Here is an 11,865-nt window from a genome sequence, read left to right on the forward strand (position 1 = left end):
ATAAATATCGCCTATCCCTCCCCTTCCCTTCCCCAACCTAGCTAGAACTCGATAACTGGAGACTCCTATTGTGTGTGCAAAGTGATCGATAGACACTCATTCAATCTTGTCCTAGCTATTTGGAGTTGGCTTTTGTTTGGAGAAAAAAAAGAAAGAAAAATAAAAAATGGTGTTCGCTGGAGGAAATGGCGACGCATTCAGGTTGGCGGTGCAGGTGGCTCGGAGCCGATGGTTCATGTTCTTTGCGTCGTTCCTGATCATGGCGGCCTCCGGCGCCACCTACATATTCGGCATCTACTCCAGTGACCTCAAGACGTCCTTGGGATACGACCAATCGACCCTCAACACCCTGTCCTTCTTCAAGGACCTCGGAGCCAACGTCGGCATCTTGTCCGGCCTCATCAACGGGGTCGCCCCTCCCTGGGTCGTCCTCTCCATCGGCGCCGGCATGAACCTCTTCAGCTACCTCATGATCTACCTCGCCATCACAGGCCGAATCGCCCGCCCCGCCGTCTGGCAGATGTACCTGTACATATGTATCGGGGCCAATTCGCAGTCCTTCGTCAACACCAGCTCGCTCGTCACCAGCGTCAAGAACTTCCCGGAGAGCCGCGGGGTCGTGCTCGGCCTCCTCAAGGGCTTCGTCGGCCTCAGCGGCGCCATCTTCAACCAGCTCTACTTCGCCATCTACGGCGACGACTCCAAGTCCCTCGTCCTCCACATGGCGTGGCTCCCCGCCGCCATCTCCATCGTCTTCGTCCACACCATCCGGATCATGGAGGCGGCAAGCGTGCCCTACAAAACCTCCAAGCCCTTCTATTGCTTCCTTTACATCTCCATCGCCCTCGCCACCCTCCTCATGGTCCTCATCGTTGTCGAACGGCTAGTCTCCTTCTCTCGCTCCGAGTACGTCATCGCCGCTGCCATCGTCCTCCTCCTCCTCTTCCTCCCTCTCGCAGTTGTCATCAAAGAAGAGCTCAAGATCTTAAGGCAAAAGAAGCAAGCCCTCGAAAACCCTCCGCCTCTCTCTTTAACCGTCGAACAGCCGGCGATTACTGAATTGCAGCCGCCGGATCCGAAACAAGTCCCAGCCACCACCCCGCCCATCATTCCGACGACGCTTACCACTGCCACTACGTCTCCTAAGAAGAAGTCAGCCCTATCTCGTCTCATCGACACCCTCAAGCCTCCGGAGCGCGGCGAGGACTACTCCATCCTCCAAGCGCTCGTCAGCATCGACATGGTAGTCCTCTTCCTGGCCACCATTTGCGGAGTCGGCGGCACCTTGACGGCAATCGACAACATGGGCCAGATTGGGCAGTCGTTGGGCTACTCAAAACGGAACATCAGCACCTTCGTCTCTCTCATAAGCATATGGAATTATGCCGGCAGGGTCACCGCCGGGTTCGTCCCCGAGATCGTTCTTGCCAAGTATAAATTTCCCCGGCCTCTCGCGCTCACTCTCGTCCTCCTCCTCTCCTGCGGTGGCCACCTCCTCATCGCCTTCGGCGTGTCACAATCTCTTTACGTCGCATCGGTGATCGTCGGCTTCTGCTTCGGAGCTCAGTGGACATTACTCTTCGCTATAATCTCTGAGATCTTCGGTCTCAAGTACTACTCCACTCTGTACAACTTTGGCGGCGTGGCGAGCCCAATCGGATCGTATATACTGAACGTGAGGATCGCCGGGCATTTGTACGACAGGGAGACGGCCAAGCAGAGCAATGGACTACTGAGGGCTAATGGCAAGGACTTGACTTGCATAGGAGTCGAGTGTTACAAACTTTCTTTCATTATTATCACGGCAGCGACCGTGCTCGGAGCTCTTGTTTCACTGATATTGGTATGGAGGACGAGAAATTTCTACAAAGGCGATATATATGCGAGATATCGGGCGGCGGCAGCCGAGGCGGAGAATGGGGCGGCCATGGGGACTGTTAGTGTCGCAGGGACAGTGGGGGAGGAGGACAAGCCTATTTCCTCTGAGGTGGCGGCGGCAAATAGGGACGACAACGCTGTAGGTCGAGGAAACGGAGTTGCCTAGCGCACTAGTGACGTATTGTCTTTTGGCCTTCTAGAATGTATCCATGCTGGGGATGCATAAGCTATGTGCTTTAGCAAAATAAAAATAAAAATAAAATAAACAGTTTTTAGAGCTTGAGTCGATCCTTTCATGAGCGTCATTATCATTTTTTATAATTACATCATGCTTATGGTATCCTCTCAATTATCGCGAGAACAACTCTACGCACATATTTATCAACATCGCGCATCTTGGCACATCCACCTAAACAATAACCTTTAAATCATCATCGGCCCTGTACCGTTCGTGATGCTGTCGTGTAGTATACCTGCTCATCGCTCTATTAATAATCATTATAAAAAAAAATACTCATAATGGGACCCACCACAAAGGTAAGTAGAGGTGCCCCTGCGTTTCCAGGGCGGACATATTTAAAAATTGATGTTGTGAGTTCAGATTTGAAATTTGACCAATTTATAAAAAGCGCAACTGACTCGGTCGAATCTTAACAAGTGGACGAGATAATACGGTCGACGGGCAATACAGAAACAAGTAGGGGCGTTTACGTAATTTAGTAGGAGGTACCGCCTTTAAAGGCCCGGGCGTCGATCCTTTGTTACGAGACACCGAAGGAGAAGAGGGAGAGGGAGCGATCGAGATAAAGAGATAGAGCGATGGCGGAAGAGGGATCGGTGATCGCTTGCCACACCGTCGATGAGTGGAACCGGAAGCTCCAAAAAGGCAATGAATCCAAGAAGCTGGTAACTCCTAATCCGCTCCTATCGACCCCACTTCCGGATCCCTGTGTTTTTTTATCTCTCATCTTTGTGGGATTTAGATCGCTATATCGATAAATCTCGGCGCTTTTAATGCGTTTCTTTGATTCGAGGATTTTAGGGTTTTGTTCTCGATGGATTTGTCCGATTTATTTGGATCTGGATGGTTGGTTTGTTTTGATGAGTTTTTTTGTGTGATTTTCTTTTCTGGTTTTTATTCGATTGTATTTACTGAAGGCCTATTAAGGTTTTGAGGAATCTGGATGATGGATTTGATGTGGTTCTTTTCGTAGGGTTGGTTTGATCCGCCAGAATTGGATTTTTTAAATAATATTTCGTTTCTTTTTTTGTGATGGTTGCATGTTCTGATTTCACTATTATCTAGATTATAATGGGAAAAAATCGAGCTTAAACTTTGGATTTTTGATTTTTGCTCGAAGATTTCTTTCTTAAATACGTATATGTGTATTTATGTGAGCACCATTTTTTAGGAATCTTCATCATGGTTTTGTATAGTTCAGTGGGGGGTTTGGATTTGATAGCCCTGGTCAAAATATTCTTTTCTCTTTTAGGTTGTAATCGTGCCTGGAATCAGTTCCCACGGCTCTGCTTTTATCCTTCTTTTTTTGATTAATTTTGTTTGCTACTATATTTTTATTGCAATTATTTGAATTTAGATATGGATAAAACATTATCATCCCTGTTGAAATCATTATCATCATCATTTTGGTTTGGTCTGTATACATCCATGCGTCATATCCAATTCCAATTTACAGTGGTATGTTCATGGTGTCCAGCTGGAGGAAGGAATATGTATCCATTGAACTAATGCTATGGGCCTCCTTCCTTAGTTTAAGGGTGTTGAGCAGTCCTTTTTGACTTCCTCGTATTTAGATCCAAAAAATATTTAGTATTATTATCTACGGATGCGCTGTCTCACGGTCATCGTTGTGGGTTTGGTCTGTATGGATCCATGCGTCAAATCCAATTCCAATTTACATTGGTATGTTCATGGTTTCCAGCTGGAGGAAGAAATATGTATCTATGGAACTAATGCCGTGAGCCTCCTGCCTTAGTTTAGGGGTGTTGAGCAGTCCTTTTTGACTTCCTCGCATTTAGATCCAAAAAAAATTATTATTATTATCTTCGGATGCTGTGTTACGGTCATTCTTTTTCACATCATTTTATGGTGTATCATGGTCCCATACTATGACCTGGCTATCCTAACTCTTGGAATTATTAGTTTTGACAAAATCTTTCATGTAAAAGTTAATGACTAGATGATTCCTTTTACATTGAGTTGGTTCAATTGCCAACTTAATCAGTGATAGCAAAACAAAATTCATTTCCATTTTTTCTATTGGTGGCAGTGTTTCGATAGAATCAACACCATTGACTTTTGCACATATTTCTTATCTGTAAGACCGGTCAAATTGTTTATTAAAGCGAGTTCTATATTGTTCCTCACTTTATTTCTTATCTATATTGTTCCTTGAGTGCATTATCCCATGTCATGTTTCCATCAGGCTCAATCAACTTATAGCACTGCCAGGTGCGAGAGCAAAACAAATGAATTAACTGTTACAGATGATTAAAAAATAACAGGATGAGATACTTTGCCAAACTAAACTAAAGGTAAACAGAACTGTTGTTTTTTTTTTTGCTAAAGACAGAACTGTTGTTTTCAACAGAGGGTTCTTAATACCAAACAGACCTATAATGTCAGTAAGAGCATTGTTCTGACAGCAACAGTTTATGTGTCCCCTTTATTGTCGGTAGCAATCGATTGCACTCAGGGGAGAGACTGTTAATTCAGAACCTTAAAAACAGACATAATGAGGTTATTCTAGCCTGCTACTCATTATGGCACATCTCTTTGGGATAACGATAGTTCATATAGCTCTAACTTGAGTACATCCAGCCATATCAAAAGAGATAATATATTTCTTGAGGAAAGACGTTAACTATAGATTAAATCATCAGCTATGTTAACCAGAAAAATCCCTGCAGGTCCAATGTGTATGTCAACATCCAGAACACACATTTAGCCTTGGTCTGTTGATGGATTTTATCTGTAACCTACATTATTTGTCAAGAAACCCCCAGAATTTCTATTCTCTATTTCACTCCATGATTGAAAGTTTCCAAGTAACCTGATTTATCCGGGTCAAGCAAAAAATAATTTTCCATGATGATTTTACCAGGAATCTGGTAATTCAATCGTATATCAATTCATCTTTATCACATGTTTTTCGTCACATTTTGGCAAAATGACAGATTCAGCTTAAGTGAGTACATTGGATGACTAATGCGTATTTAGCAAACAAAAAATTAAGAATGGACAGCAAATACTTATTGGACCCCTGTCACTGCTGTGAGAAGTAATGTCAGGTATGAGACCTCTATCTACACTGGCAACACCAATTTTTATACTCCGTGTGCATGATAAGCATCAGTCTGACCATATTCCAGTTGAATTCTACAAGACTGTTACAAGGTGCACGAAAGCTTCTTAACAATTCATTATAATTGTTACATAGTAAAAAAAAACTTTTTTGAAGGGTCTGCTAGATTTATCGCATGTTCCTTGGGCTCTTATATTCTTGTGAAGCAACAGGCTATCACTACCAGAAAACACGCGTATAGTGACGGAGATTTCCGTCACTATACCATGTTTCCGGTTACTAATACGGAATTTGTGACCGGAGCTCTCGTCACTGAATTGGTTATAAAAACACGCGTCACTAAATTCTGAGTGACGACGGCGATTCCCGTCACTAACCTCTGTGACAGAACCGCCGTCACTAAGCCGTTACAAATTCAAGAATTTAATATTTAAGAAATTACGTATTTTCCGTCACTATCCAGTTGCGGCGTTAGTGACGAAGGTAACTTGGTCACTGATTTTGTCACAGAATGCGGTCACAAGTTTGGTCACTGATCTGTCACAACCTTCAGTGACAGATTTAGTCGTCACAAACATGGTCACACATTTTGTCACTATATTTGTCATTAATCCCGTCACTGACCCTCAAGACAAGGTTACCGTCACTAATTTGTTACAAACGCTCTGAGCAAAATCTATTTTTATTAACCAAAATCCTGTCACTAAGTTTATGATTGCTCGTCACAATACTTGGTAAACAATTTAGTAACAAAAATTTGGTCACTAATCACAATGTAATAACCTGGTATATTTGGTACATTGATTGGCTCATAATAATAATAATAATAATAATATCATTAATAGCAAAGGCATTCAACATTACGCAAAAGTCATTTAAAATATCATTCAAAATAGGCATCAACATGTCCTAAATCCATCAAAATCAAAGTCTAAAAATATATCATAGAGATCAACAGAGATTTCATTCTTCCTAGGAATGCAAAGACCTATCATCTAAGGCAAAAGCAATCATAATGAAGCATGATCAGCAGAACCAGAATCACCATTACTCCCCTGATCTGCATGCCTTGGTCCAAAGCCAATCTCTTCTCTCATCTTTTGAAGAACCTCCTCTTGCCATTTCTTCATGATTTTGCACTGCACCATTCATTTCTTCATCATTTATTTCTCCATTTGTATCCACCTCTTCATTCATGTCCCCATCAGGATTGTAATCATCATCATCATGACATTCCTCGACACGCTCAGGCAACCTAGGAGGTTGAGGAGGAACTTGAGTAGCAGCCAGTATTAAAGCTGCTTTTCCATTACCTCTTGGTTTTCCTTTTTTCTTGGCCATAGCTGCACAACAATAAAAAGTTATAGTTATTTCACAATATAAATGTCAACAAATCCAATCAAAGTAAAGAACAATCAGTGGACCTGTTGCTTTCCCTTTGCTCTTCCTCATGTCTGCACAATTATAATTTATAAGTCTAAAATTAGTTATATTAGCATTTCCAAGTGGACAAAGTAATGAAATAAGGCAACGATATCTACCTTATTATTAATTTTTGGAGAATTTGGAGAGTGCCATGTGATATTGCTTATTGTCTGACAATTTACGAAGCAAGAATCTATAAACATGCCCCCATTCCTGTTATGCTGAAAATCACTCAAGGAATTAAGCAAGGCAACCCTGAATCCTGCCAATAAAAAATGCAAGGGAGATATTTTTTTGTACTAATCATCAGTGCCAACAGAAATAGAAAGTTAAAAATCATGCAAAATGAAACTTTGCAAGTTATGACCTTGGAGAGATTCAATCTGGTTGGAATCACAATTGTAAATGTTCAGCTTGCACCTTTGCCATGATTGTTGAGTATCAGATGATTCTGGAGCCAATATATGTTGTATCTGAATACATTGTAAACCATATTGTGAAATGATATTTGAGAAATTACACATATTGATAAACAAAAGAAAGCATAATGGATAAGCATTACCTGCCAAACATCGTATGCTGGGTTGAGAATAAAGAGTGGGGTGTCTATGTTCTTAATAATCTCATGTGCAAAGAAACACTGAAAAGAAAATTCGAGGCAAAATTTGAAAAAAAAAATGCATAAGAGGGTGCTTTCATCAACTGGTGGTAATGTAGATGATAACAAAAAGCAAAATGAAGACCAGCCTGAGATGGTTCCATCCTTGAGGTGCAATCCTGAAATTTCTTTCCTACATCCTGAAATCAAATTGGTCAAGATGGTTCCATTTATGCAAATAAAAGAAGATTAAAACTATTCTTTAACTTCTAAAGCCAGTGACTAAAACTAGTGGTGGTTCTGCATGAAATCTCAGAGGTAGAACGAAAGTTAACCGTAGACCAGAAAAAGGATACTATGCACAGAACACTATCAGGAATGGAGCTCAAATTTAATAAAACAGGATTGAAACAAGAATATATATAAATGCAGCTTGATCATGAAACCAGTACCCCTTAGAATAATCATATGTCTCTACATACTCAAAAGAATGTTAAGAGAAGATCAAGAAACACAAGAATGGACAAATATATTAAAGTTATTGGTATTCTGGTGCATAAGCCGCTACATCATATAGTCAAATTTAAATAGAATCGATGAACATAGCAAAAGAAATAGCCTAGCCAAAAAAATGCAACAATAATACAGCACGTGGTTTCATAAGAGTCATTTTCAGACTCCACATCATTAAGTCTCTGTGCATATCAGAACAGCTTACAGACCAGCATATTTCCAGTAAATAAAGGTACACATGATCCATTCTATATATTTAGAATCTGAAACATGCTATCTAGGAGAATATTAATCACTGAGTTCACATTATGGGTCATCTTCACTTTTAAAAAGGTATGACAGACAAGACATTGAAATTTTACAAAGAAACATGCACTGAATAAAGAAAGAGCAAGGATGTAGTGTTGATATATTGTAGATAAAAATTTACACGATTTCCACCTAACAAATATAGATCAGAAGAAAAGCTAGAAATATTCTATTTGTAACATGAATTCATTGAGAGAGAAGACCTGAAGGCGGATAACATCATCATAGAAAGATCGGATGAACCTTCTCTGAGAAATATCCATCCTGCAAGAAGAGAGGAAAAAACAAGTAAAGTAGATCTAGTCAATATGAACACAAACACCACCCTTGAATTTTCAGATGTATCAATTTGGCCAGTAATATTTGCACTTTATCTTGAAACTCTTCACGAAAAATGATCAAAGAAACAGACAATTTCCATGATTCAAAAATTTGGAACTCAAAATCAGATCAAAATGCAAATAGTTTGACTTAGGCAAGTTAACCTGAACATATTTTGTCAAGCTTTGATTAATACTTATACATAAAGTACAGAATGAGTGAAGTTACCCATATTCACTATCTGAACTAAAATAAACTTTTAGTTAGAAAGAAGAACACTCTGACACATAGAAAAACAGTAAGCATAATTGAATTAAGTTACATCTGTAATTCATGTACTACAAGATTGGATCCTACAAACAAGCATGTCTCCCTATTTAATAATTTCTAGGATTTGAATGCCACCAAGATGAAAACTAAGCTTAGAGTCAAGTTCTGGTAGGCTCTGAAAATGTGTTCATCTCAAGTTAGTTTCTAGAAAGTGGATTCAAATTTTGGGTATCTAGGAATAACAAATACTGATATTGTCAGCTTTTAGTAACCTTCTGAGGTTAAGGTCCAACATGACTAGATATGGTCAACTATCACCAACCAAAATAATCCTAGGAAGTGACACAATCCCAGGTGATTATGTGTCTCCAAGATCGCTGTTCATCTACACAGGAGGCAATGATCTTTAGGTACAAACGCATGGATAACAACCTAACCGAGAATACGATCAAAGAATTCATTTTCTGCAAAAGGATATCAGAAATACTATAATCTAGCTAGAGAATAGAACACCCCCCCCCCCCCCCCCCCCCCCCCAACCCCACAAATAAAAATAATAAAAATTGCCCTTTGGACAACTGTGATAGAATAAAAGAAACATTTTTCTTGAAATAAAACCCTAGATAACATAAAGAAAATCTTTCCGTAAGAAAATCCGCATCAAAAACCCATCGCTAACATGAGAACTCATCCCTAGCAACCAAACTTCACAACCAAGCAAGAGGCGTTATAAAAAAAAGGATCTTTATGCCCGATTCAGAATTCAAAGCCGTAAAAAATCCTTCTTTGAAGATTTCTAATCTTTTAAAATTGTACAGAGATAACAAGATATAACAAAGAGAGAAAAAAGGAAAAGGATTTGTGTCTCCTAACACTCTGGACGCGGCTGGAATCGAGCTGGCGGTCTTCGACGCGGTCGGTGAGCTTGTCGAGGGCTTTGCTCTGCTGCTGTAAGTCCTTCGAGTCCACGGACGCCGCGGCCGCGGCCGCGGCCGCCGCCCTCCATTCCCCCTTTGGTTCTGAGATCGCTTCTTCCCTTGGCCGGAGAAGGGCAAAAGGCCAACGGATTGGGTCGGATTCGGGATTAGATAGACCCGGACTCAAACCTAAACACCTCTAAATAGACCTAGCCAAGAACTAGCCCCCGAACATGTAATATACATGACAGAATATATAGAGTGAGAGATGGCGGAGGTGGAGGAGAGGAGAGGGGAGAAGAAAGGGGAAGCCGCGATGCCAAAATCCCTAAACCTCCAATCGGGCGACGCCAATGTGTTATACTGACCGGGCTGATAGGGAAGTGCTTCGAATTGGCTCCAAATCGGGACCGGGTAAGTCAGTCTGCAAGCCAAATTTCATATGAAACTATTTTTTATCTGTAAAGCTGATTGGACGGAACTTGATGTCTCCCAGCTCCCCACTCACGAGGACAAAAAAAAAAATCCCACACCTTCTTCCAAAATCCAATCCCATTGCATGAAAGTAGTAGTAGGGGTGCAAATGGATCATGGCCGAATTTGGGCGGAACGGCGAGCACACTTAGTTTCATTTTGAATTTTCCTCCTTTTATTTTTTTTTAATTTAAAATTACTCAAAAATAATATTTTTAATATTTTTAGAATTAAAAATTAAATTTGGTGACGGAAATTTTTGTCAAACACCCGTCATTGCCAAAAATAATTTTTAAAAAATTTATAAACACTTGGGTTACGATATTTGTGACGGCTGAATTTGTCACTGTCTCGTTGCAATTTCGGTTATCATTTTGCTGACAGATATCCCGTCACTATGATGGTCACTAAGTTTTGGCGCCCATCCTACCCGCGCATTCTATGACCGGTCTGTCACTAATCTGTCACTAAGTTTACACCGCGGTGACCAAATTTCTGTCGGTCACTAATCCGTCACAAATAGTGACTGATAACGGTCCGTCACTAATTTTCCGTCACTATACGCGTGTTTTCTGGTAGTGTATAAAACTGAAGTCCTGACTAAAAGAGTACTTATTGCTAGAATTCCTGGGCGAGGAGGTCTACTTGCTGAGCATAATGGACTCTAATACCAATATTGTGTGGGTGGGCGAGGACTGGGGTATCTGGAAACACAACTTTTATTATCAAGAGAACAGCTTTTATCTGCATGATAGATCTTTGAATTCCGAAAACTTTCTTACTTTCTCTAGCCCGCGAAGTTTCTCATATTACTTCCGTTACTGATTTTTTTTCCCAGGATATTAATGAAGCATTAATACAGAAGAAAATTCTAATTTCACGAGCATTTATCCTATCAGGATTCGCCTGTATTAAATCTCAATGCTCAGATAGTGCCATGCGCCCAATTTACCTCACATATAATGCTTCTTTTTCTAGCTTCATGTTCCTCTTCTTCTATTATGTGGAGCTCGCCCTAAGCTTTGAAGGCATGTCTCCCAAAATTGTAAAGCAAATCTTAATATTAAAATCTACATGAAACAACAAAGAACTAAACCACATGTTTTAATCAAGAAATACAAATTTTCTAGTACCAACAAGTTTAGATACAAATACATCAAGACCATTTAGCAATAAGTGATCTCACACACCTCCATCAAGGACTCTCTCAAAGTTCTGGATTCCTGAAATGATTTAGTCCCTAATGTCCATAACAAAGTGCAGTTGGGATCCTTCCTGCTGTACAAGCCATTACCTTTGTAAAAATATTTGGAAAAAAAAATGTGAACATAAAAATGAGAGCCTACTTCATAGCCATATAAAAAGGTTCTTTGGAGGAACATTAGTAATTACAGTTACAGAAGTATTTAACTCAGCCGGAGTAATATTCACATCTTGTATTAGGTTCTCAGCCAACTAATAAGGGCACCTTAAAAGCATGAACCAACCATCCACCACCACCAGATAATCGATGACAACTACGAAAACTATCAGCTTGTTTTTCAGATTGATTCCTTTTCTTTTTATTTCTTTTTCTTTTCTCATTAACAAAAATTGAGCGACCGCGTGAAGTGCTAGGATGTGCAGCGAGATAATACAAAATTAGTGAATATTTTCACCAACAAGGGTAACATCCATTTGATCATAAATTTCTCCATGCCTGCTCCAACTAGCCATGCTGAAATATGATTTCTGACAGATCATCGAGGAGACAGATTTTTTTTCTTATTTTCAAGATATTACAAGCAGTAATTGAATTCCAAAACGTCACTTTTATAAGAATTACCATACTGTC

General features: G+C 40.3%; 2 protein-coding genes and 1 long non-coding RNA gene across 3 annotated transcripts; 2 read left to right on the forward strand and 1 right to left on the reverse strand.

The window, feature by feature from the left end:
• Positions 1–166: 166 nt before the first annotated feature.
• On the forward strand, positions 167–2,044 carry LOC103699272. The gene has a single exon (XM_008781310.3). It carries the CDS (start codon positions 167–169, stop codon positions 2,042–2,044), a length of 1,878 nt encoding a protein of 625 aa, XP_008779532.3.
• A 605-nt stretch (positions 2,045–2,649) lies between these two features.
• On the forward strand, positions 2,650–4,266 carry LOC103699271. Its single transcript, XR_602847.3, has 2 exons — positions 2,650–2,784; positions 3,576–4,266. It is a non-coding gene; the product is annotated as an uncharacterized LOC103699271 (long non-coding RNA).
• Positions 4,267–6,148: 1,882 nt separating this feature from the next.
• On the reverse strand, positions 6,149–10,149 carry LOC120104121. The gene is made up of 9 exons (XM_039114650.1): positions 10,091–10,149; positions 9,807–9,981; positions 9,514–9,756; positions 7,377–7,427; positions 7,192–7,269; positions 6,997–7,102; positions 6,746–6,891; positions 6,629–6,681; positions 6,149–6,547 (listed from the first exon to the last, which is right to left on the reverse strand). Exons 1-8 carry the CDS (start codon positions 10,147–10,149, stop codon positions 6,667–6,669), a joined length of 873 nt encoding a protein of 290 aa, XP_038970578.1. The 3' UTR covers positions 6,149–6,547; positions 6,629–6,666.
• Positions 10,150–11,865: the final 1,716 nt, after the last annotated feature.

The sequence above is a fragment of the Phoenix dactylifera genome, chromosome 16 (genome assembly GCF_009389715.1).
Source record: "Phoenix dactylifera cultivar Barhee BC4 chromosome 16, palm_55x_up_171113_PBpolish2nd_filt_p, whole genome shotgun sequence".
NCBI classification, from domain to species: Eukaryota; Viridiplantae; Streptophyta; class Magnoliopsida; order Arecales; family Arecaceae; genus Phoenix; species Phoenix dactylifera.